Consider the following 25,851-nt stretch of genomic DNA (forward strand, 5'->3'; position numbering starts at 1 on the left):
GTATCATCTTTCTCAACCTTTAAACCTTTCCTCACCTTGTCCTTTTCCTTCACTCTTTGTACCAGTTTTTTTCCTGCTGAAGTAGGGAGCTGTCATGAGTACCAACCCCTCAGAGGTAACATTTCTTTTAACAAAACTTGGTGGCTAAGTTTCTGCCTTTTGTGGTTGTTTTGAAAATTGGATGACATAACATTTTCAGCACTCAGCATAGTGAGTAAATAGTAAGCATTCAATATATAGGAGCTGTTGGGTCGTATGGTAGTTCTATTCGTAGTTTTTTAAGGAACCTCCATACTGTTCTCCATAGTGGCTGTGTCAATTTACATTCCCACCAGTAGTGCAAGAGTGTTTCCTTTTCTCCACACCCTCTCCAGCATTTATTGTTTCTAGATTTTATGATGATGGCCATTCTGACCGGTGTGAGATGATATCTCATTGTAATTTTGATTTGCATTTCTCTAATGATTAATGATGTTGAGCATTCTTTCATGTGTTTATTGGCAATCTGTATATCTTCTTTGGAGAAATGTCTATTTAGGTCTTCTGTCCATTTTTGGATTGGGTGGTTTGTTTTTTTGTTATTGAGGTGCACGAGCTGCTTGTAAATTTTGGAGATTAATCCTTTGTCAATCCCACTACTGGGCATATAACCTGAGAAAACCATAATTCAAAAAGAGTCATGTACCAAAATGTTCATTGCAGCTCTATTTACAATAGCCAGGAGATGGAAGCAACCTAAGTGTCCATCATTGGATGAATGGATATAGAAGATGTGGCACTTATATACAGTGGAATATTACTTAGCCATAAAAAGAAACAAAATTGAGTTATTTGTAGTGAGGTGGATGGACCTAGAGTCTGTCATACAGAGTGAAGTAAGTCAGAAAGAGAAAAACAAATACCGTATGCTAACACATATATATGGAATCTAAGAAAAAAAAAAAGGTCATGAAGAACCTAGGGGTAAGACGGGAATAAAGACACAGACCTACTAGAGAAGAGACTTGAGGATATGGGGAGGGGGAAGGGTAAGCTGTGACAAAGTGAGAGAGTGGCATGGACATATATACACTACCAAATGTAAAATAGATAGCTAGTGGGAAGCAGCCGCATAGCACAGGGAGATCAGCTCGGTGCTTTGTGACCACCTAGAGGGGTGGGATAGGGAGGGTGGGATAGGGAGGGTGGGAGGGAGGGAGACGCAAGAGGGAAGAGATAACGGGAACATATGTATATGTATAACTGATTCATTTTGTTATAAAGCAGAAACTAACACACCATTGTAAAGCAATTACACTCCAATAAAGATGTATATATATATATATATATATATATATATATATATATATATATATATATATATATATATATATATATATATATATAGGAGCTCTTGCCATCATTGTCATTAATAATAGTCCTTGCAACACCTTCTAAGTATAGCTGTTTGATCCTCAAGAGAAAGAATGGCAGATGGGGTCTGAGTGCAGAACCCATGCTTTTTCTTTTATACTGTGCTACCCCACATAACCTAACAAAATGAAATAAAACTGTGGCTTCAACCTCATTAGCCCCATGGAGAGAAGTATTATCGTATTACAAAAGTCATTCCTAGGAATGTACTAGATAACATTTTAAAGAATTTATCATACTTGTACATCAACTTAGGTTGTAAAACCGCTTCACAGTCATTTTCTCATTTAATTATCATATCAACCCTGTGAGGTGGTTATAATAGCCAACATTTATTTGAATGCTGTTCTGTGCCATATGTTGGGCTAAAAGCTCCCTAGATGTATTATCTCATTTAATTTTCATGGTATCTATTACGAAAGGAAATTCTGTCTTACAAATAAGGAACCTAAAGCTCAGAGAGGTTAATTAAATTGTCCAAAGCCACAGATGCAGTAAATGGTGAAGCTGAGATTCAAACCCAGGCCTTCTGCCTCCAGAGCTCTCACACTTAATGTATTACAGCAGACAAGATGGGGATTTATAGATCAAGAATCTGAAACATAGAGAAAGTTAAATATCGTGGCCAATAAATGCATAGGTAAGACTTGACCCTTGTTCTTCTGACTCCAAATTCATTGCTATTCCTACTACCTGTCTAGTTTTATTTGGATTGGGCTTACGTTTGAATTCATTTGCATATCTCAAAGTATACACCAACTGTGTGGCTAGAGAAAGAAGAGATAATCAGACCAAAAATACCTTGTTGGTGTTTGTTCCCCAAGTTACCTGATCTTTGATGTATAAACACTAGGACAGTATTGCTGAGGCTTTTGTTTTGCCAGGAGAAAGAGGTACCTCCGTTAGGAATCTTCTTCCTCAGAGGCTTTGAACATTTTCTGGGCTCCTAGCCAGAAAGCCATCCTTACCACCTCTAAAAGGATGTGTAAATCCCCCTGACTTGCAGTTCTACCCCAGCTCCAGTCTCACCTCTCCTTGACATGCCTTGGCTTGTGTGGGACAGTGGTTAGATGTAAAGCTAGGGTAATGAACAGTGTGGCCAAATTCCCAGGCATAGTGCCACTAACAAAGGGTCCTCTGTCAGGAGTAAACGATGGAGGGGTAGGGATAGTTGACAATCAGGCCATGGTTAAGAAGCTTACAATGTATCGGAAGACACAAGACACTAAAAATATGCTGTACAGCCTGATGGGTGCTCTAGAATGCCAGACACAGACTGTGAACCCAAAAGACAAAAGAGGCAGCTCCACCTGGGGAGTGAGGTCATGGAAGACTTCCCAGAAGAGGCATCCCTGTGACCAGGTTTTTGTTTTGTTTTTGTTGCATTACTTTTGTTTCCATTCCATGTCTTACAAGTAAATTTAATCAACTTTTTTTTTTAATGATTTTAACATGAGTTTTTTGAACCATGAAAGTAGTAAAAGTTTACTGAGGGTAACTTGAAATACAGATCAGAGAATTACAAAGAAGAAAATTACCAGTTAGTCAATATTCCTACAACTCAGTATTCACTGTGTATATTTTAGTTGTTCTTCTAGTCCTCTTCACGGAGTATATACCGATAGAAATAGAGTTAAAACACTCCAGTATTTTATATATATACTGTAATGTTTATCTATAGATCTAACACTATGTATTAGATATATAGTATTATATACACATATATATACACATATATATATCTCACACCCATTCATTCATATGTGGTTACATATATACTCAATATATATTATAATGAAAATGAGAGTATACTATTCATAATGTTGGTAGCTGTTTTTTTCTCCACAATAATATATTTTGAACAGTTTTTATCATTAAATAACCTTCTACAGCATGATTTTTTTCATGACTCCATTTGGATGTCCCATGGTTTAGTTAACTAATGTACTATCACTGTTAAGCATTTAGCTCTTCTATCTTCATTAATATGAATAAAATGCTTTGGCATCCTTGTGTGTAATTAGCTCTGTAAAAAGATTTGTTTCCTTAGGCACCTAGAAATGGAATTGCTGAGTCAGAGGATTACACCAGGGTGTCTCAGCCTCAGCATTATTGACTGTTTGGGTGAGATAATTCTGTGTGGGGTGTGGGGCAGGGAGCCATTTTATGCATTATAGGATGTTTAGTGTCATCCCTGGCCTCTACCCAAAAGGTGCCAGTAGCATATCCTCCCAGTCATGACAATCAAAAATGTCTCCAGACATTGTTGAATGTTCCTAGGAGGCAAAATTGCCCCCTACGGAGAATCATTGGGTTGCACAGTTAATACTCCATTAGGAGTTTTTGTCCCTGTACCCTCAATAATACTGGATATTACCATTTTTTAATCTTCACATACTAAAAAAAGGGGATTGAGGTAGGAGCAATCAGTAGTAAACCCAGCAGTGTATTGTGAATATATTCTTGTGTATATTCTATAATGTGACTCGTAATATGCCATTATCTAACTCTACTAGGCTCATAGTAAATGCCAGTGTATGTTGTTAATTTCCTAGATTTTTAGGTACTGTTAATTTTTGAAGGGAAATATTCTTATCTTAGGAAAATGGGTGAGGAAGTTTGATGATTTTTGTTCCAAGTTCTTAATGGATTTTACCTGTTTTTCCACAATCTCACCAGCATTATACTTAAATATTTTATTTTTACTAATGTAACAAGCTGGACTCACTTTTAAATTGTCAGTAATATTAGAGCATAATTGTGCTTCCTGTCCCAGAGTGGAACATTGTCTCTCCAGAATGATTATGTAGTTCTTAATCTCCTGCCTTGTGAATGAAACTCTTATCTTTATTTTTTGTGTGACTTGATTCCCTCACCTCCTTGGACTTTGTGCTTCTCTCTGTCAGCAGTGAGCCCAAAGAGATATCTGAGAAGTCCAAAACTCCAAGCCGAAGAAACTCCCGAACTGAAGAGCCAGCTGTGGCTTCTGAAAGTGTGGAAAATGGACATCGTAAGCGATCCTCTCGGCCTGCTTCAGCCTCCAGCTCTACTAAAGGTTAGCTGTGGGCTGCAGAGGCTATTTCTGAGGAAGAATAGGGTTCTTATCACAGCAGCAGAGGACTTTTCCCTTCGTCTTTGCCTCTATTCCTCAAATTTTCAAGTTACTTTGACATCTCCTGCTTGTTTGGTCCTTCCTTTATTTGTTAGTTCATTTAACTATGTGTTTTCTCCCTGTGTGTGTGTGTGTGTGTGTGTACTTGTGTACAAGAGCAGCAAGAACATAACACGGCAGGTTGATTCATGATCACCACTTCAGACAGGTCCTCAGTATGGCCCCACCATCTTTCTGTGTTTTTGTGGTCAACTCTTTTTCCTACTCTCTACTCTTTTTAAACCTCTGGCTCCTATTTTATGTCCTCTCTTTCAGCAGAGACTCTCACGTCTTCAAAGAGAAAAGAGAACTCCCTCAACTCTCACTACCAGGACATAAATCTACCAGTGTCCTCTTTTGCTCATACTATAATAGAGCAACTGTCGCTCCTTAAGTCCAAGGCCAGTTCCTTCACTTGTGCCTTTGATCCCATCTTCTCTGACCTTACAGAGAATCTTACACAACCAGTTTTCTCTTCTCTATTGACTGCTGTCTCTTTTTTGGATGAGCTCTGCCCTTGGCTTCTCTGACCCAGAACTCTCAATAGTTTTCTGTCTACTTCTCTGGCTGTTCCTTCTCAGACTCTGTACACATACATTAGATATTGGTCTACTCAAACTTTTATCCTGAGTCACCTTTTCTCTTTAACTTCTATTTCTCCCTAACAAATCTCATTCATGCCTCCCTTCTTTAGTTATAACCTTTCACAGATGACTCATAAATTTGTTTTCTAGTGCAGACCTCTAGAGATCTTAGACAACTGCACATACATCCTTAACAGGACTGCAAACTCACCATGTCTAAAAACAGACCTTTGATTTTTCACCCCTGATGTCAGGTCCTTTGCCATTGTTCCTGTACTACCATCAATCTGTCCATTAGGCATGTCCTCCTTGACACCTCTCTCCTTCACCTTCACATCCATCACAAAAAGCTGCTGGTTTTATCTCAGATGATTCAAATTCATCCACTTTTCCCCATCTTCACTGCTACCCTAGCTTAAAACCCTTCAATGGTTTACCATTATAATTAGGATTAAAGTCTAAAAGCGTCAACATAGACCACAAGGTTCTATCTGGTTTGTCCCCTGTCAACCTCTCCCAGCCTCATTTGACTTCCCTTAGCAACATCCTCTCATCACATGCCATCCTCTCATCACAAGCCTGGGTATATGTGACACCTATTGTAGGGAGTATTCGTCTATCTTCCCTCTCTTCTCCTCATTAACTTCCCACTCTTCCTACTTATCTTAGCTCAGTTGTCACTGCTATGAGGAATCATAGCACCATGTTCTTCTCCTTCATAACACCACAGTTGTAAATTTAGGTCTATTTATGTGGTAGGTAATTAATATACATACTCTGTTAGGGCAGGAGATGTCTGGTTTTGCTCACCACTGTATCCCTGGTACCTACTGTGGTGCCTAATACAAGAGGTGTACAATCAGTAATTATTAGATTAATAACTATCTATCAACTATATATTTAAGTACTTACTACATGCCAGGCTCTAGGTATATAATAGTGAAAAAACATATGGAGTCTCTGTCTTCCTCACATCGATTATATGCTAGCCAGAAAGACTTTAATATTATACGCATTTATGATAGCAGAGTTATATGGTACTATAGGGGCATATATTGGGTTGGCCAAAAAGTTTGTTCAGTTTTGTCTGTAAAATGGCTCTAGGAGCATTTAGTTGTCTTTAACTTCATTTGAAACAATTTTGTTAGATTTTATTGTGACAGCTGTCATATCAGCGTGCATTAAAAAAACAAACTTACCAAGGGCTTCCCTGGTGGCGCAGTGGTTGAGAGTCCGCCTGCCGATGCAGGGGACACAGGTTCATGCCCCGGTCCGGGAAGATCCCACATGCCGCGGAGCGGCTGGGCCCGTGAGCCATGGCCGCTGAGCCTGCGCATCTGGAGCCTGTGCTCCGCAACGGGAGAGGCCACAACAGTGAGAGGCCCGCGTACCGCAAAAAAAAAAAAAAAAAACTTAACCCAAATTGGTGAATTTTTGTGTAGCCATTTTAATATTGAAGATGGAATAAAAAACGCAACATTTTCGGCATGTTATGCTTTATTATTTCAAGAAAGGTAAAAACGCAACTGAAACGCAAAAAAAGATTCATGCAGTGTATGGAGAAGATGCTGTGACTGATCAAACGTGTCAAAAGTGGTTTGCGAAGTTACATGCTGGAGATTTCTCGATGGATGATGCTCCACGATCAGGTAGACCAGTTGAAGTTGATAGCGATCAAATCGAAACGTTAATTGAGAACAATCAATGTTATACCACGCAGGAGATAGCCAACGTACTCAAAATATACAAATCACGCGTTGAAAATCATTTGCAGCAGCTTGGTTATGTTCATCACTTTGATTTTTGGGTTCCACAATAAGCTAACCAAAAAAAAACCTTCTTGACCATATTTCTGCATGCGATTCTCTACTGATCTACTGATTTGTTTTTTAAAACAAATTGTGATGGACAATGAAAAGTGGATACTGTTCAATAATGTGGAATGGAAGAGACTGTGGGGCAAGCGAAATGAACCATCACCGACCACACCAGAGGCCGGTCTTCATCCAAAGAAGGTGATGTTGTGTATATGGTGGGGTCGGAAGGGAGTCCTCTATTAAGAGCTCCTTCCAGAAAACCAAACGATTAATTCCAACAAGTACTGCTCCTAGTTAGACCAACTGAAAGCAGCACTTGATGAAAAGCTTTCGGAATTAGTCAACAGAAAACGCATAGTCGAGCTTCCCTGGTGGCGCAGTGGTTGAGAGTCCGCCTGCCGATGCAGGGGACACAGGTTCGTGCCCCGGTCTGGGAAGATCCCACATGCCGCGGAGCGGCTGGGCCCGTGAGCCATGGCCGCTGAGCCTGCGCGTCCGGAGCCTGTGCTCCGCAACGGGAGAGGCCACAACAGTGAGAGGCCCGCGTACCGCAAAAAAAAAAAAAAGAAAAAAAAAGAAAACGCATAGTCTTCCATCAGGATAACGCAAGACCTCATGTTTCTTTGATGACCAGGCAAAAACTGTTACAGCTTGGCTGGGAAGTTCTGTTTCATCCACCATATTCACCAGACATTGCACCTTCGGATTTCCATTTATTTCTGTCTTTACAATATTCTCTTAATGGAAAAAAATTTCAATTCCCTGGAATACTGTAAAAGGCACCTGGAACAACAGTTCTTTGCTCAAAAAGATAAAAAGTTTTGAGAAGGTGGAATTATGAAGTTGCCTGAAAAATGGCAGAAGTTAGTGGAACAAAACGGTGAATACATTGTTCAATAAAGTTCTTCGTGAAAATGAAAAATGTGTCTTTTATTTTTACTTAAAAACCGAAGGAACTTTTTGACCAACTCAATAGCTGGGATGCTTTGTTCCCCTGTCAAGTCAGTGAAGGCTTTCTGGAGAAAATGTTTAGGCTGAGACCTGAAGAATGAGGAAGCATTATCCAGGCAAAAGGTATAGCATGTGCAAAGGCCCAGGTCTGAGGGAGGGTTTCATTCTCTCAGGAAATGCGCTGAGCTTGAGTAGCTTAGGTTAGGCAAGAGCTGGCATCCTGGCCAAGTGCCTGATATCAGCCGGGCTGCTACAAAACAGTCACGTACCATTAGGATACCAGCCTGAAGACCAGGGCAGGTTGTGGTGCACCCACACCAGATACTGACCTGAGAACTCAGGTTGATAGGTCACGTTTCTGGGTAGGAATTTCATAATGCGTCACAGGAGCTCCTGGGAGGAAGCCACAGGTCTGCAGATCATGCACAGGTAAAGAAGAGATGTAGAAGTCACCTTACCTCAGCCTGCCAGAGAGGGGAGAGGATGGGAAGGGCCTTCTTTCCTCTCCAGACATACCATGTACACCACAGCCAGGGTCCTCTTTAGGTATCCCCACTTTGGGTGTAGAAGTGGAACCAACATCTTTCTTCTCCCTCCCTGGGAATCATCTCCTAGGCAAAAACCTGTTTGGAAGGAAGCATAAAATGGAAGATTCCTGGAGTTCTATGAGAAAATCTGCTTCCCCTCAATTCTATGTATTCTTTTTCCTAAAGGATCAGGGTCTTCTAGGCTTTAGAATATGGTATGTAGTTATCTTTAAAGCAGGGGAAAAAGTGCTGACCTTTAGAGATGTCATACACCAGCTTTTGGAGAATCTGACTTGAGCCCAGAGCCTCAGGATACTAAAGGTGTCATTTACAGTGCACCAGAAAGAATTAATCTAGCAGCTGGGACAGTTAAGAGATGCCCAAATTAGAGCCACTCTGTAGATAACTGCCAGCCAAGAAAAGATGGAAAGCTGGAACCTGTTTTAGAAGGGGGGTGGCGTGTATAGGCCGTACACTTAAACTGGACATTGTCCCAAGGTGATGGTAGTCATGTTGGAATGCCTGCCCCATCCATGCTTTGAGACTTAGCAACTGGCTTAGAAGAGGCCATAATGACTCTCAGGCTTTGTGATATTACATGGAGGGATTCTGGGTCAGTGTCTCCTAGAGGATGTCAGGGTTCTGGCCAGACCCCAGGAATCACAGTCATATCTAGATCTCCACATCAGCCTTAAGCCCTCAGTCTATCAGTCTTTAACTCTTCTAGGGTAAGTTACTTTTTAAATCAGAAATGAATGCTGTAGCTCTTGATTTTTAAGTGTTAGAGCTCTTGGATCCAAATTAAAGAATTAATATGCATATTATTTGGCCTTCTATGTTGTATCCAAAAATGAACCAAAGTCATAAAATAATTTCCTGTGATTGTATTTGAACCCATACCCAGGGAGTGTCATAAAATATCAAGCTGGCTTCTAAAATCTATGTGTCTCAGGACTTCCCTGGTGGCGCAGTGGTTAAGAATCTGCCTGCCAATGCAGGGCTCATGATTTGATCCCTGGTCCAGGAAGATCCCACATACTGCAGAGCAACTAAGCCTGTGCACCACAACTACTGAGCCTGCGCTCTAGAGCCTGCGAGCCACAACTACTGAAGCCCACGTGCCCTAGAGCCCATGCGCCACAACTACTGAGCCCGCGTGCCGCAACTACTGAGCCCACGCGCCGCAACTACTGAAACCCACATGCCTAGAGCCCATGCTCCACAACAAGAGAAGCCACCGCAATGAGAAGCCCGTGCACTGCAACAAAGAGTAGCCCCCGCTCACCACAACTAGAGAAAGCCCACTTGCAGCAACGAAGACCCAATGCAGCCAATAAATAAATAAATAAATAGATAAATAAATGAAATGTATGTGTCTTGAACTTGTAGACATATATAGTGCTGGGTACCTGAAACATCTTCCTGCAGCATCAGTACTTAAAGTTTTGAAGGGAAAAGAGGGTTTTGCCTTTTCGTACTCATAAGATTTTGGTCATTTATGCACAAACAAAATCAGAAACAGTCTGCGTTTTTTCATGAGAAAGCTGAGAAATATTATGAGCAGTTTATAATGAGAAGTATTGGTACTTTTTGTATTCAGTAACATTAATCATTCTTCTGCTCTGAGAACGGAGTTTGCTTATGTCATGCTAGCCAAGGCCTACTAGACTACCAGATTGGAGTAGTTGGGATAGATGATTTCTGGGCAAGTCCAGGGAGGCCCACTTGGTTGATAGGTCACTCTCTAATCTGTTGTTTTGTTTTTGGTTGGTTTGGTTCCCCCCACTGACCCCCACTGCCCTACCACTTTTAATTACAGACACAAAAATTGGCTCCCACAAACTTCTTTTTAAAATTGCACTTGATCAGATGTGTTGTTTATAAATAGGCAAATGAGTAGTTCTGCTTCCTGATATGATGAGTTCCCCATTAACACAGAAATGATTTTTCTAGTTTCCCTTGATATTCTTTAGTCTTCTGTTTATAGTAGTTTTTGTTTTTTTTTTTTTTTTTTTTTGCGGTATGCGGGCCTCTCACTGCTGTGGCCTCTCCCGTTACGGAGCACAGGCTCCGGATGCGCAGGCTCAGTGGCCATGGCTCATGGGCCCAGCCGCTCCGCGGCATGTGGGATCTTCCCGGACCGGGACACGAACCCGTGTCCCCTGCATCAGCAGGCAGACTCTCAACCACTGCGCCACCAGGGAAGCCCTATAGTAGTTTTATGTTATATTTTCACCTGGGAGAAAGGATCAGTAGTTAAAAACATGAAGTTCAACGTACAAGTTTGAAACCTGGGAAAATATGCTAAAAAGAGGGAAGTTCAGAGCAACCTGTAATCAGCAGCAGCTGTGGGTGTCCCTGGGGTGCCCTAAGATGCCTCTGACAGCATAGTGGGGTGATAGCTCTATCCTATCCACAGCTAGTGACTTGAGAAGCAACAACCTAAAAACACACAGAGTATACAGATATACTTAAAACGTAAGTGTTATTATTGTAGAATAAGCATAATTAGATACATCTTATGGGAGAAAACCCTAAACAGTAACTACCTGAAACTGCACTCTTGTAGCATCATTTAGAAACCAGCCATACAGATTTTGAAAGGAAATTTCCAGAATTTTTTTACAATTAAGTAGAAATCTTGGCTAGAAGGAGAACAGTAAAAAGCGTAATGAAGTGAGCAAGGTCAAGGTCAATTTATAAAACTCCTTAGAAGGTAAAGCTCCACGCTACACCACCACTACACCACCACTACACCACCCTACACCACCCTACACCACCACTGCCACCGCTCACCCTAGTATAAAAGGCTTTTTTTTTTTTTTTTTTTCCAGTTTCTAGCACAGATCACTTGTTTACTCATGGCCTCACTCATTGATTCACCCTCAGAAGCAGAGGCAGCCTGCCAGATGATTGGGTGCTTTAGAGCAGTGACAGATGGGAACAAGCAAGGAAGGAATGGAGGGGGGAGCCTGAGGTTGTTTATTCCCCCACTCCTAACCACTTTTCCCAGCCACACATGTGTTTCTCAGACACACCACTTGATCGTTCGTATCACAACAAAGGAGAAGCTCCCAAAGTTGACCTAATTAACAGACATTTCTCTAAGGATGAACACTCAGTCAGGACAAAACCCTGTATGTTTTTACTGCAAATGACAAATTTGCTACAGTGAAAATGAAGCTTGAGAGTTGGATATAAAGGGTTGATTATGGGGAGTTGTGCACTATGTGAGACTCCGTTTATTTACATGGAATTAAAATAACACCATTGTCAACATCCTGTCAGATTTACTGTCCTCTGATTAGCAAAAGACTAATGAGTAAATCAGAGAAACTGATTCTACCACCTGGCACAAGCATCATAATCTCCCAGTAAGATGTATATATTGAAATTTCCACCTATAGAAGCCTAAAAACACTGTACGGGCCACCTCTTGGAAAGTCATCTAGGTTTCACTTCTTAGCAGTTACTTAGCTAACAGAGTGATAAAATTTTTGCTTTTTGCTCTACATTTTGAGTCTGGGTTCTCAAAATATGATACAATACAAAAGAGAGAAGAAAAATTGCTTAGAATACTGAACCTAACATGCAGCATCAGAGAGTTCAGCCTAGTTTCTAGAAACGGATAAGTTGGATTCATCTTACACATTAATGTATTAAATAGAAAACTTTTTTTTGTCCTTGATGGGAAGTAATTCTAAAACATTTTTTTTCGTTTTAAATCCAAAATATCTATTATGGAGCAGCATGAAGAATGAGGGTGAATTTTTAAGATCAATATGAGATTTTAAAGAAATGTTTACAGTTGGAGAGCTTCAGGCTATTGATTGTGCTTTGCTGTAGAAGACTTTTGTGTTGAAAAAGTTTTTGAGAGAGTTTATACGTTGAGTTTGAGTTTAAGACATGAATAATACAAGAGGAATTAAAAGAATTAAAACACACTCCTTCCCTTTTATGTCACTGTTACCCTGTCACTGATATAAACCACTCAGTTCCCACCTCTTCCATGAAGCCTTCAGGCTCACCTGGGCTCACAGCAGGCTGTGGCTTGCTCTGAATTGCTTCCATGCCTTCCATACATGCACAGGTATATCCACAGCCTTGATAATACCTGGCTAGGCCATGGTAGACACTTGCTGACCAACGGTCATAGTCATGTTATTTAGAGACTTTGACTATGGCATGGCAAAAAGAGTTCCTCACTGCAAAACAATGGCTTGGCTCCAGAGGCTGTTTTTTTTTTTTTTTTTTTTTTTTTTTTTTTTTTTTTTTTTTTTTTTTTTTTTTTTTTTTTTTTGCTGTACGCGGGCCTCTCACTGCTGTGGCCTCTCCCGTTGCGGAGCACAGGCTCCGGACACACAGGCTCCGCGGCCATGGCTCGCGGGCCCAGCCGCTCCGCGGCATGTGGGATCTTCCGGGATAGGGGCACGAACCCGTGTCCCCTGCATCGGCAGGCGGACTCTCAACCACTGCGCCACCAGGGAAGCCCCTGTTTTTTTTGTGGCACAATTCACTTACTTGCTTGTAACATCACTTACTGATTTCTCACCAAAAGCACTGTCAGTCTGTCCATCATTTCATTGGGTGATGGAAACAGGTGATGGAGATTGTGGGGTTAATTGCCCAGCTAAAGCAGCTCTCCCGATCTTGGCACCTTTTTCATGTATGTTTGCTTCACCTTCCACTACCTGTATAACATTTCCCTAATCGCCAGGCCCTAGTTCACAGGGCCGAGAAGTCTGAGACCCTCTTCACACTGAGTGCCCCTTTTGAGGACCTTAGACTGATTCAGAGTCCAGTAGGGCTCCACTTAGGTCAGCCCTGGTTCCTGTGGACTGCCTAAAAGGCACTGCTATAAAGAATTGCCTCAGCTGAATATGTCCTCCTTTCTCCCCACAGACATAACCAGTGCGGTGCAATCCAAGCGAAGAAAATCCAAGTAAACAAGCTGAATGACGACTTGATATTTGTAAATGTGTGTGAATTTTACAAAAAGCGATTTTGAGCTGTGACTTTTTAAAATCCATTTCTGTACAGTTAGTTATTTTAATAATGTGGTCCTTTTCCTGGTCCCTGCAACCTGTTTCATAAAGTGCAATGGGGAAAGCAGAGTTGTTGAACCCTTTTGGTGTTGCAAGATGAAGTTCAAGGTTTCTAAAATGTTGCCATGTATTGAGAGGAGCTAATGTGATTATGTTAATAGTTTTCACATTTCCTAAGCAGCCTAGAGTACAGGGTGAGCATTTTTAGATCTTCTAATGATGTATTGTGCTGTGGAAGTACTGTGTGTGAATAGCAGTAGTGGGGCAAAAAGAATCTTCTCATTTGGAAATGTTGTACATAATTTTATTATATAGTGTTTTGGATGTATTTGTTGTAGAAATGGACCAGTGAATAAAGAGAATCTAAGGGTTTGTACAATGTGAAATACTGAATGTGTTAAATAAATGTCTTTGTCCTAGAACATAAACGTATGTTATTGGTAAGGGATTATTGGGTAAGCAAGCTCTTTCTTTCGACCATAAATGAATAGGAACAGCCTTCTTTCTGAATTAGAATCCCATCATGTCCTCATTACACTTGAGATGCCCACCTGGCAAGTTGTGGAAAATGTACATACTTACTTACTCAACTCATTCTTGGCTTTGAAGAAACTAGCTCTTTTCAGTACTATACCAGGCACTTTGATATTGATCAGATTTCTTTTGGTTGCAAAATGACAGAATCAACTTAGAGAGGATCAAAGGTCACCCAAGACTTTCTGGAGACAGGAAGCCATCAGCAAACCAGATGGCACTCTTCTCTACCTCATTCATCTGCTTCTCCATGCACACGATGGATTGCTGCAACACAACTATGTTTACACCTCCTCCATTCAAGAGATAAGCCCAGACTGACCAGCAAGATTTTTTGTAACAGCATCAAGAATCTAGCCCAGTTTAGGTCAGGTTTCTAACTTCAGTCCATGTCCGTGGTTAAATGGAGCAGCTCCCAAATAAAAGTTGTCATTTTGCATTATGTACTTCAGAGATATCCACTATTTTCCACTCTTTGGCTGCCCTGTTTCTCATCTGCATCAGGCCTGGGGTGGCTCATCAGTGTGCCTAGGTTTTTCCCTTTCCTGGCTCAGTTCTTGCCTTAAAAATTGTGGTCTCCAAACCAGCTGCTTCTGCCCCTACCCTACCCCCAACATTCAGGGGACTTCAGTGCTTGGGGTCCTGTCTTTATCTTGGTCTGGGCCCCAGCCTTCTGCTGTCTCCTCCAGCTAGACATATACTCCATCCCTTCCCCTTCAGGGGTTCCATAACCCAGTGCCTGAGACCAAAAGGATGAATTGGTGATTCTCATGCTCTTATTTTCCTTTTTTAAAATGTGTCTTGCATTATAAGGATTCTCTAAAAGTAGTTATTTCTGAGTCACCCCACATTGTCTGGCTCTGTTACCAGCAAGCTTATCTACCCTCTTCCTTCCCTGTATGACACACGCACAACCAGAACCAAAGCCAGCCTAACAATAACACCCTAAGCCAATACTGTGTTTGAGATTGCAAAGTGCTTCTCCTACTTTAGCTATACTCAGGAAGAAAGCATAATGTGCTTTAAATAGATTTTTATTTGTTTTTCTTTATATTAACTTTTTCTCCCATAGAGGAATAACATTACAATCTAACAATCAGAATCCTGTTACACACATACACAGGCATGCCACGTGACCAGGCTGAGGCGGTTGTGTCCTTGAGTCTGTCAACATGTCATAACATGGTCAACCAGAGTCTCCTCTTTTCAGCCAGTCTCAACACACACCCAAGAGGGACGCACTCATCTTACTGGTTCCATTTGGAACTAGGCAGCAGGGCAAGAGGGAAGATATAAGGGGCCGTGTTATGTCTGCCTTCAGTCCCCTCACGTAAAGCCACACGGATCTGAGGAGTCATCCAAGAGCTCTGGTGGGGTCCTCAACGCACCTAACATTATGGGTCAAAGCAAACTCAAGGTTCCAGGTGGGGGCCAGGGAGCAAGCATACTCCAAATCAGCAGCAAACTGCATTCATACACAGATGGTACCCTGATGGGGCCAGACTGGCAAAGGCTGGAAATGACACCCAGTTTGAAGAGAGATGTATTGGAGAATTACTGGAAGTTGTCCTTTGATGTAACTGGGACTCACTCTAGAAATAGGGGTCCCTCTCACATACTCAGTTTTGGCAAAGCGCTGGTAGTCTTGACATTAAGTAATGCAGTCTGGAACAAACTTCTACAGGGTCTCTGAAACACCAGTAAAGACAGACTCTCTAACCTCCTCCTGTCTAAGGTTGCATAGGACTTTGTGAATTCTGGTTCCCTCATGTATTCAAGTTCTGTGGTTTAAAAAGAAATCCTGAAGCATGCTCAAGGTGAAAGGCACATACACAGTCAATACAGTATGACGAGGTCTGATGCTTCAGGAGTCAGACTAGCAGGAGACCAAACTAGTGTTGGCTCTTAGAAATCTATACACAATTAAAATATTGCCGCACTCAAATGCTACAGAATCTATAGGAAAGTACAAAAACATGAGCCTTGCAACCAGCCAGGTGATTATGTTGGAGGGTTCTAGAACTACAGGAGCCTCCAGAAATACGGGTAAGGTAGGGGCCTTTGAAATTTGAGCCAAATGCCCTATAACTCACTTTTCCCCCACAGAAGGATCGTGAGCACTGCCCAGAACTGAGCCTAGGCTCCAGCTGGCAGCAAAGGAGTAGGCAAGAAGAGTTGGAGGGAGTTTCAGCTCTTGGAAGTGCTGAAGACCCTAAGCTGGCTGTGAAGTAACCAAGGAGTAGCTGGAAGAATAAAAGGGACTAGGTCGTAACTGAAGGAGAACGCTGGAGAGAGGAGCAAGGTTGTCAACTACTGGGGCCCTAGTGGACCAGCATGGGGACTTTGATCTGCTCTTACTGTAAATTTGGCTTATTCCCTTGGATAGGAGACCCCAACAGGGCTTTCTCTGTCCCTATCCCAGCATCCATGGGGCTACCCCCTCCCTTATCCATACACCCTACTGGAGACCTAGGGTTATAGGGTCAGGGAGGGCAGCTGCCTTTGCCCGCATGGGGTTGCAGAGTTTTCTGTAAGCCTCAGCTTGGCTGTGAGGCCTAGAAACCTAGAATTGAAGGGAAAGACCTGTGTTAGTATGTAATAGGAAATCTTAAAGGTTTCAGGGAAGAAAGAGCACACACTAAAAAAGGACAGAAAGAGGAAAGGGGAAGCAACTCGGGGCATCCCAAGAGGCTGTTGCTGGTGTCTGAGCCCAAGAGTCAATCCCACCGTGAGAAGGGGAAAGCTGGCTGCCCCTGTCCCCTTTGTCTCACCCAGATATTCAGGTTCCCTCTTCCAGGTACTTACTGGAGGAGAAGGGAAGGGGAACCATAGGGTACCCATTTCCCCCCAGCAGCCTAGAAAGGAGGAGAGAAATGAATTTTCTTTCTTCTGGGAAAGAAAATGAAGAGAGTCTCCCCTAAAGGCCCTGAACCTGGACAGGGACTATCTGGGGATTGTGGCAGTGGGGCTCCTGGCCTCCTACTCAGGAGTGTTTATTAGCCATCCTGGCAGAGTGTGAAATACAAGGCCAGAGGCAAGATGAAGGCTGGCTGCCATTCCTTGGTTGGCTTCACCCCACAGCTTGTCCTCCCCAGCATCATCATTCTGCATTCTTATTCTGGGGTGTGTCCTTCCACTGCCTAGAATCCCCTCTGGCCTGCATCTCTCCTAAGCTAGTTCTAGCACCTTGGGCATGTGAACTAGGATGGCAGGGCCTTGCCCAGCCTTTACTGCTGGGTTGATGTGGGTAGGGTAGCAAGGTACTAACTAAGCCTTTCAGATACAGGGACCTGCAGAGGGGTTGATTTCAGGAAGAGATTTGGGAGGTGGCATTGTAGAAAAGGGATGTGGGAGTAGACTCCAGGCTCCAGCTTGAGAGCAGGGCTTGGCCTCTCTGAGTAAGCACCGTGCCAGCCCCCATTGTGCCCTGCTCCCTACAGCATCTCAACCTGTCTGTCCTGTCTACATTTTCAATAGGTTTCCTCTTTTCCTCGATTCCCTCCACCTTCTCCCTCTAACTCACATCTCACAGTCCTTTCCCACATACCTTACCTTTCCATGCCTAGGCAACTCCAAGGAGCCCAGCCCCCAGAGGAGAGGGAAGGGGAAGACTAAAGGCAGAACCCTTTAGTCGCAGTGGGAGAATTACTGGGAATGAGTAATAAGGGAGCAGGAGTGAATGCAGTGCCAAACATTAGATAGACTGAGGCTTGTGAAGTGGGAGCTGAAGGTAGGGAATAAGCCAGATATGAAACTGGAAGAAGACACTCTCAGAAATAGGAGTGGGCCAGAAGTAGAGGACCGGAGGGCAGGGATGGAGAATGTCAGGGCAAAGATCAGGATGGGAACCGACGGAGTGTCGGCGGTGGTGGAGATGGGAGGATTAGATGCCAGAAGGGGCCAGAAGGTGGGAGGGTGAAGGGAGTGGGGGGGAGGTTAGAGTAGGATTAGAGGATCAGAGATAGGGAAATAGAAGGAGTGGGAGGGTGGGAGGGAGAAAGAGAGAGAGAGAGGCTATCACCCCCACCTCACACACTTAAGAAGAAGGGAGGTTGTGGTGTCCAGCCCGAAGTGGGCTGCAGGCGCCCCTCGAGCAGCACACTGGCTGCGGCGGAGGGGCTGCATAAGGGTCGGGAGTCAGCGAGGGGTTGCGGCACGGCCGGCGGAAGCTCAGTAGTTGAACTGGCGCTGGCACGGCTGGTAGACAAAGCTGCCCTGGTGCTTGGGCCGGCGTGGACGGCTCTCGCGGGCGCGGTTCTGCCGTTGCACCACTTTGGCGCTCAGGGCGTGGCGCTCGGCCCGCTGCCGGGCCCGCTGCAGGCGCCGCGCCTGGCCCGCCTTCTCCAGCAGTGCGGCCCGCGCCGGCAGAGGGGCGGCGTGGTGCAGGGCCCGGGGTTCACGGCGAGCAGGCGCCAACTCCCTGAGGGGACAGAGCGAGGCAGTCAGGGTTAGACAAGTCGTGGGGGACGGAGGAGAGCGCTGGCACTTCCCACCCTGTCCCCGCACCCTCGCACGATTTGGTCTCTGCTCCTAGGGGGGAGCACAATGCCCTTCTTGTGGGTACCAGCCCTTCCTCCAAGCCAACCTGGAGATGCCTACCGTCTCAGCGAGCCCAAGCCTCGAAGCTCTCTCTCTCAAGCCCCGCCCTAGCCACGAAGCCACGCCTCTCCTTGTCTCAAAGCCCCGCCCCTTTACCTTCAGGCCTAGCTTCATTCCGGCCCATGGGCCCCACCCTTTGCCTTGAAGACCCGCCTCTAAAGGCCCCGCCCCTGCACTGCCAGGGGGTCTCCTGGGCTCGCTCCTGCAGCGGGGACCCTAGCCTCCAAGACAAGCTTCTCTAGGCCTCCAGGCTCCACCCCCGGCCGGCTCACCCGTCGCTAAGGTCTCCGTCTGGCAGGGCGGCGTCAGGGTGCGGGGAAGGAGGTCCAGGCTCCAGCACTATGGTGCTGCCGGTCACGTAAACGGACATGCTGGGGTGCTCGATGAGGAGGTCCTCCAGGGGGCTGCTCTGGAGGCGGGCAGGCCCGAGCCCAGGCCCTTCTGCAGTAAAACAGGCCGGAGGGGTAACAAACCAGCTCTCATCCATCAAGGAGGGTGCAGGCGGAGGGCGGCCCGCAGGGGCCGGGGCGGCCCCGGGGCTGGGTGGAGCTGTGAAGCTGTCTACGTGGCGCGGGAGGGGGAGCCATGCGGAGGAGGGGGCGCAGCACGGAGGGACACACACACACACACACACACACACACACACACACACACACCGGACACAATGGGGCAGGGAGAGAAAGGGCATAGTTAGTCCGACACGCAGCCCCGCCCGCCATACCCAATGGGCATCCACAGTCTCGACCTGCTGCCCTAGGGCGCGTGAGGTGTGGACTCCAACACTGTACCGCCAGGAGGTGGCCCCAGCTTGCATGGGATGGGGCCCTGTTACCCTCCACCTCTAATATTACTGCCTCAGCCCCAATTTGCCCAGTAGGCCCTCCCCAACCCCTTAGCAGCTCCCTGCTCAACTGCTCGGCCACTTGCCCTAATGACGACTTCACAGGCCCAGGAGTCAGTCCTGGCCCCAGACTCGGGCCTCACCCGCCAGGTCAATAATAAGCCAGCCATCCACTTCATCCTCCTCGGAGACGAAGGCTTGAGGGCAGTCGGGGTCCTCGGGGGGCGCCGGGGAGCTGAAGAAGAGGCTGGTGAGGCGCTGGAGCATGGTGGGGGAGTGAAGAGGCCTCAGGGGGCTGCCCTATGGCAGAGCAGAAACCTGGGAGGTAGAGAGGAGTCAGAGGCACCACCGACTGGTCTCCCCATTGGGGCTGGGGATACCTCCCCCAGCCCCCAGAACAGTGATAAGGGTACAACAGGGATGCGTGGGAAAGCTTTGTCGTGTGTGTGTGTGTGTGTGTGTGTGTGTGTGTGTCCTTTCTGGTAAGTCAGCCTGCCTTCAAGCTTTTGTTTTCTGTATGACCTTAGAAGTTATTTAACTTACCTGTGCTTTAGTTTTCTCATCTGTCAAATGGCAAGGATAATAGTATCCTCCTCTCAGCCCTTATAGGAATTAAATGAGCTAATAATAGTATCCTCTCTGGGCTCCCATAAGAATTAAACGAGCTAAACACAAAGTGCTCAGAACAGCACCTGGGCACAGAGTAAGCATTCAATAAACTAATCAACTAGTTTATTATTAATAATTATTAATATTGTTGCATGCTCTAGGAGTGATATATATGACCAGACTCTGTCAGGGAAGGTTCCCCAGAGGATTGGACATCCAACCTGGACCTTGAAGGGTAAAAATAGTTCTCCCAGCAAGGAAGAAATCGCCCAGTATTGTGATTATTTATCATCACCATCACTGTCGTCGTCATCATCATCATCATATAGCTAACATTCATGTGCCAAGTACTATACTAAGCACTTTACCTATATTACCTCATGTAATCCCCATGATTACTCTAGGAAGTGGGTATAATTATTATTACTTTTTTATAGGTGAAGAAACTGAGGCTCAGAGACGTAAGATAATTGGCCCAAAATCTCAAAGCTAGTAAGACACAGAGGATTTTAACCCATGCAGATTCCAGATCACTATACTCCATTGCCTTTGCTGGGTATCTGTCTGGATTAGGCATTTTTAACTTAGTGGCCTGGGGCCATGGTCCATGTGTATTTTTCTGAAAAGAAGAACCTTGGTTTTCATCATGATTTCCTAAACAGAGGTCCTTGACACCAGAGATTAAGAACCACTACTTGAGTCTGTGTGGCTTGAAAAGTGCTCCCTAGCAGAAATCCCACAGAACAGCTACCATCCTCACCCTGTGATCACATAGGCCTCAACTGTGTCTGTCAGATGAAGATCCTATTCCCACAGGCCCTCCCCCCTCTTACTCCCTATTCCCAAGCTCCTGCTCAAGGGCAGCATCCCTGGCTAGGAGGAAGAAGATCAGGTTGCCTGGCCCCAGGGAGATAGCAGGTCAGTGGGAGGTGATGATGGAGGGAGGGAGCTACCAGACCCCAGGAGGCCTTAAGTATGAGGACTGAGGGTTTGACCAGGACTCAAGCCCTTAATCAGTCCTTCCCTCAGTGAAGATGAGGAAGGAGACCCCCTGCTACAGGAATGTAAACACCAAGCCTACCTCAGGACTAGACCTGGGCTAGGGGCTGCTGGCCAGGCCCCCTGGATGTCCCTGGAGCTTGACTCTCCACATGTCCCCGAAGATAGCCAACAGTTTTGCTACTCAGCCACTTGTCACCTTCCTCTAAGGATGTTTCCACACTTTCAGTAAAACTCCCTGGGGGCATGTCCACACTTCCATTCCCTGGAGGCATTCTACTCTTATTGCTAACCCACCTGGGGTATTTCTTATGGTTGTTGCTACCTCTCCCAATCCCTGGGTATATTTTCACACTTGCCACAGAATCACCTAAACTCTATGCCCTGAGAGTACTTATACATTTTGCAGATCCACGGTGGGCTCCAGAAGAAAGTGCTGCCTGGGTGTTGGCCTCCCTGGTGGTAGATCTTCAGGGATTATGAAAGGTTGGGCCACTCTCAACTAGTGCCTGCCCAGCACAAGCCACATATCCCAGCCCATCTGTAGCCACAGGGAGTTAGTGACTCAGTTACCAAAAATCCAGAGAGTTTGGCCCCTCCTGAAGGAAGGGAAGATTGGGGCCTTGTTGAGGCACACCCTCTTTCCAAGGACCTACTGCTTCACTGAGAAAATGAAAAGGAAGTTAATAGGTGTTTCAGGAGCCATGATATTCACCCAGCCCATTTTGCAAGCTGAGGATCAGAGGACATAAGTCTACCCAAAGACACACAGCTAGATGGTGGCAGAGCAGGCCTGGCCCCAGGTCACTGAGTATTCAGTCCGGAGTGAACACAGTCAGGAAGCCCTCAGTAAACCGCCCCCCAAAATATAATGATTCAGGGGACATGGGGAAGTCAGACAGAAGTTAGACTTTGATCAAGTCACTGCCTCTCTCAGCTATAAAAGAGTCTGAGGTTCCTGGCACCAAGATTCATCATCCCACTGTGTACCAGAGTCTACTCTGGGCCTCCTCAAATTACAAACAGATTGAGGTAAGGGAGGCTTAGGGTGGGGGAAGCTCCCTGCCTGAGGTCACACAGAAAGTCAGTGCCAGAGCCAGAACTGAGAACCTCACCAGCCAGCCAGTGCCTGCCTCCTCTCATGACCACTGAGGGAGGTTCCCAGGATTTTTCTTTCCCAACCCTGCCAGTTCCTGGTTCTTACACTCCCAGCTCTGCTCCAGGGAGAACCGTTCCCTTTAATAACTATAGCAGCTGTGCCCAGAATAACACTGGAGCCCCAAGCCACCTCTACCCCATCCAGGCCATGCTTGAGCAAAGTCTAGGCTGGGATGGCACTGCTGGTCCAGCCCATAGGCCCATCTATTTGGAAAGTCAGAGGCTCTCCTTCTCCTGCTCCTTCTCTGGTCCCTCTCTGTGAGCAGAGAGGGGCAGCACAAGCCTTGTAGTCCCTAGCACTAGACCAGGTCAGTCCTCTCTAGCTGACAACTCTGGGGCTGGGAGGTGAAGAAGAGCCAAACAGAGGGAACTCTCACCTCCACTCCATCCCAACATCGGAGACACCCTGAGGCAGGCATTGACTCACATTTCTGTGGTCAGAACAGCTAGGAGGCAGTGATTTTATTGGGCTTGGAAACTCCAAAGAACGGAGTGAGAGTCAGGGCCTCAAAAGGGGACCCAATGTCCAGAGACCTCCTGGAAAAAGATCCAGGAGTGAGGAAACCTAGGAGCTCTATCAAATTTGGATGGTGCTTAGCCCAAGGTAGAGTCTTCAGTGGAAGCAGGATGTGTAACTTGTTACTTGTAATGAGCTCCTACTAGCTATGTGCCCATGGCTAATGCATCTGCTACTCACTAGGTGCATGACTCTAACTGGCTGCATGACCACGAGTAAGCCATTTCCCCTCTCAGGGCCTCAGTTTCCCTTCCATGAAATGGGGTCTAAGACCCCTCGTTTGGGGGCTGGGAATGACGTCAGCTAAGGCACTTCACACATGTCAGGGATTCGGAGAAAGTTATGATGTTAGTCCCAGGGGTGCAGAACCTGGAGCCAGAGGGAGGGGGTTGTACCACCATCTGGCGCTGCCCCAGTGACCTGGAGCCGAAGCTTCAGGGGCCCCTGAACTCCTGACAACTCCCTCCCCCCAACCTAGACCCAGTAGCGCCTTCGGAATCTCTCTCAAGTCGCAAGAAGAAAGTAGGGGATCAGAGGCTTGACCCCAGCTCCTGGATTAGCCCAGGAAACTGGAGGACCCTCTGGTCCCGCTGCCTTTCAGCGTCACTCACCCATAGGCCCAGCCCCGACCCAGCGCCCAACGGGTCACCGGAGGACAAGCGACCTGAGCCGAGAGGGGGTGGGGGGGGCGGTGCCGGCCTTGGTGACGTCTCAATGTCATATGCAAATCGGGAGACGTCATGGTCTACCCGGCTTGCGGCAGCCAATCCGGAGACGGGAATGCAGCCCCGGCGGCCGCCGGCGGAGACAGACAAAGACCCAGGAGCTGGGGGCGCGGGGCGTGTTCCCAGGCTCCGGGAGCCCCCTGGCCAAAGCCGGTCGGAACTCACCTGGGGACTGGGGCGGTGCGGCGGGCGGAGGTGGCGCTGAGGTAGTTGTGACGCGGGGCGTCCCGGGGTCGGCGGCTGATCACAGGCGCGGCCGCATCGCGGGGGCTGGGCGGGAAGGCGGCTGGGGTATGTGTCGGACGCTCAGGACTGCTGCGCTCGCCCGCGGGGCTTTGAGTCTGTGCAGCCGCCGCTGCTGTGCTCACGGCACAAATTGGAACGTTCAAACAGCTGATTGTGATGTCACAAAGGGGCCCGCCCGCCTCGCGTCACCGACCGGCGGAGCGGCGGCCAATCCCAGGTTGCGGATCCCCCCTCCCCGCCTCCTCCACGGTTCGCTGGCTAGTGGCTCCCTCCCCGGGATCCCGACTCCGATCCTAGGGGCGGCGGCCCGGAGAAGCGACTGCTGGAAGCTTGGACCCCCTACCCCTGGGCGACCCACGGACCTCTCAAAGAGGAGGGTTCCCACTCCTTCCTACGAGATCCCCATCTTCCTGCACTCCCTCCGCATATCTCAGCGCCCTCACCTCTCGCACTGCCCCTCTTGTCCTTTCACTTGCATCCTATATCCTATCCTATATCTCTCAGTCTCTACCCTTTTCTCAACTCCACACCACGTTCGTGCACCCTCCTCCTCACCACCCTTCTCCCTGCTCTCCCTTTTCTGTCTCACCTTCTCAGCGTACGCGTTCGCTGCTTTCCCACCCCATTTTTCCTCAGCTGGGCAGGCTTGAGAGTTGGGGGACATCCCTTTTCTCTGGTTCCAGGGGAGCACCCGGCAGTATAGAAGAGTTGGTTAGGCTGACAGGAAATTTTGCGGAGTAGGACTTGGAGAGGAATTGCTCTGGGCTGAATAACCATTGAGTGCTCAGCACTGGAACGTTTACACACCTTATTAACCCATTCTGCTGCAGGGGCTGGACAGAAAAGTGACAGGACAGGGACTGGTTATTAGCCCGGATTTACACACACGGAAACAGACAAATCTCACTAACTGTTAGTATGTAGATTCATATTCAATAATACACTCAACAGAAATTATTGCCGCTGCCAGACCAGTAGCTGACATTTATCGAACACTTACTGAGTGCCAGGCACTGTGCTATACTGCTTTATATGTGTTTTGATCTTCACAACAATCCCAAAAGGTGGGTGTTATCCTCCTTTTCTAGTTGAGGAAACAGCCTCAGAGAGCCTAAGTGACTTCCCAAGGTCACACAGCTATAGTAAATGGCAGAGCCAGGATTTGAACCCATAGTTCCTGGCTCCAACTCTCTCCACTCTCTACATGCACCAGATTATCAAAACCCCAGAGTGCTTCAGCCTCCCCCAGGAGACGTGGGCCCAGCCCTGATTTCCCCCAAACTTGCTGTGTGACCCCAAGCAAGTCATGTTACCTCTCTGGGCCTCAATTTCCTTATCTGTCAAATCTAACATATCCAGTTACCTTTTTTTTTTTTTTTTTTGCTGCTGCACGCGGGCTTTCTCTATTTGCAGCAAGCAAGGGCTACTCTTCCTTGCGGTGTGAGGGCTTCTCATTGCAGTGGTTTCTCTTGTTGCAGAGCACGGGCTCTAGGCACATGGGCTTCAGTAGCTGTGGCACACGGGCTCAGTAGTTGTGGCGCACGGGCTTAGTTGCTCCACAGCATGTGGGATCTTCCCGGACCAGGGATCAAACCCGTGTCCCCTGCATTGGCAGGCGGATTCTTAACCACTGAGCCACCAGGGAAGTCCCAAGTTTCCTTTTAGATATTCTTTCAAACTCTCCATCCTCAGGTTTCTTCCAATCCCATATTCTAGGCCCCCAGCATTCCCAGTGGCCTGGGAAATGCCTGAAAGACTACAAATACACATCCTCAGAGTCTCCAGAGGTTCTGGGTCCTTTCTTAGTAGAGCAGGGCTGGTGGGGATGGGTCTGAGAGCCGTCCATCTGGTCCCTCAGGAGGCAGGGGGTGAGCTAGGCCAGAACTTCTGCTCTGGTGATAAAATCCCAGACTAATATCAAGCCCTAGAAGGACTCCTCAGTTCTAGCAACTAGGAGAAGGATCCTAGAAATAATACCCAGAGGCTTGACCGGGGTGTAGGGGATGTAGAGCAGTGTCTTGGTCCTTGGAGGGGTGTCCCCAAAGTATCCTCATTCTTTGCAACCCTGAGTCTCTGCCCATCACATCTGCTTCCTGCTAACCTCATACCCTTTCTTGACCTCTGGCTGACTTAAA

General features: G+C 46.5%; 2 protein-coding genes across 12 annotated transcripts in view; one reads left to right on the forward strand and one right to left on the reverse strand.

Moving 5' to 3' along the window:
* The window catches only part of NCOA6 (nuclear receptor coactivator 6), a 108,072-nt gene extending 93,708 nt beyond the window's left edge, over window positions 1-14,364 (forward strand). For 5 of the 8 annotated variants that reach the window (XM_081256781.1, XM_081256776.1, XM_081256775.1 and 2 more), the window contains 2 exons: window positions 4,320-4,468; window positions 13,346-14,363. In XM_081256781.1, the coding sequence (XP_081112907.1) occupies window positions 4,320-4,468; window positions 13,346-13,389 (193 nt within the window). In that variant the 3' untranslated portion in view covers window positions 13,390-14,363. Of the gene's footprint in view, window positions 1-4,319; window positions 4,469-13,345 lie in introns of all 8 variants that reach the window. The other 3 variants (XM_081256779.1, XM_081256780.1, XM_081256778.1) reach the window with 2 other exon arrangements.
* Window positions 14,365-15,040: 676 nt separating this feature from the next.
* On the reverse strand, window positions 15,041-23,855 carry TP53INP2 (tumor protein p53 inducible nuclear protein 2). 4 transcript variants are annotated; one of them, XM_081255217.1, is made up of 4 exons: window positions 23,636-23,855; window positions 19,606-19,762; window positions 18,894-19,182; window positions 15,041-18,442 (listed from the first exon to the last, which is right to left on the reverse strand). In XM_081255217.1, exons 2-4 carry the CDS (start codon window positions 19,727-19,729, stop codon window positions 18,193-18,195), a joined length of 663 nt encoding a protein of 220 aa, XP_081111343.1. In that variant the 5' UTR covers window positions 19,730-19,762; window positions 23,636-23,855; the 3' UTR covers window positions 15,041-18,192. The 4 variants fall into 4 exon arrangements, with proteins under 4 accessions (XP_081111343.1, XP_081111344.1, XP_081111341.1 ...); XM_081255218.1 differs by having other exon boundaries at window positions 18,894-19,062; window positions 19,606-19,780; XM_081255215.1 differs by having other exon boundaries at window positions 19,606-19,780.
* Between the last annotated feature and the right edge of the window lie 1,996 nt (window positions 23,856-25,851).

The sequence above is a fragment of the Mesoplodon bidens genome (assembly GCF_964165515.1).
Source record: "Mesoplodon bidens genome assembly, chromosome: 15".
Classification (NCBI taxonomy): domain Eukaryota; kingdom Metazoa; phylum Chordata; class Mammalia; order Artiodactyla; family Ziphiidae; genus Mesoplodon; species Mesoplodon bidens.

Excerpts from the sequence above, each read along its gene's own strand:
- TP53INP2 (XM_081255217.1), bottom strand. The coding sequence starts at position 19,729 with ATGCTCCAGCGCCTCACCAGCCTCTTCTTCAGCTCCCCGGCGCCCCCC. Across the intron at positions 19,183-19,605 it reads GCTTATTATTGACCTGGCGG|ACAGCTTCACAGCTCCACCC; the intron begins GTGAGGCCCGAG and ends CGCGCCACGTAG. Across the intron at positions 18,443-18,893 it reads GACGGAGACCTTAGCGACGG|GGAGTTGGCGCCTGCTCGCC; the intron begins GTGAGCCGGCCG and ends CTGTCCCCTCAG.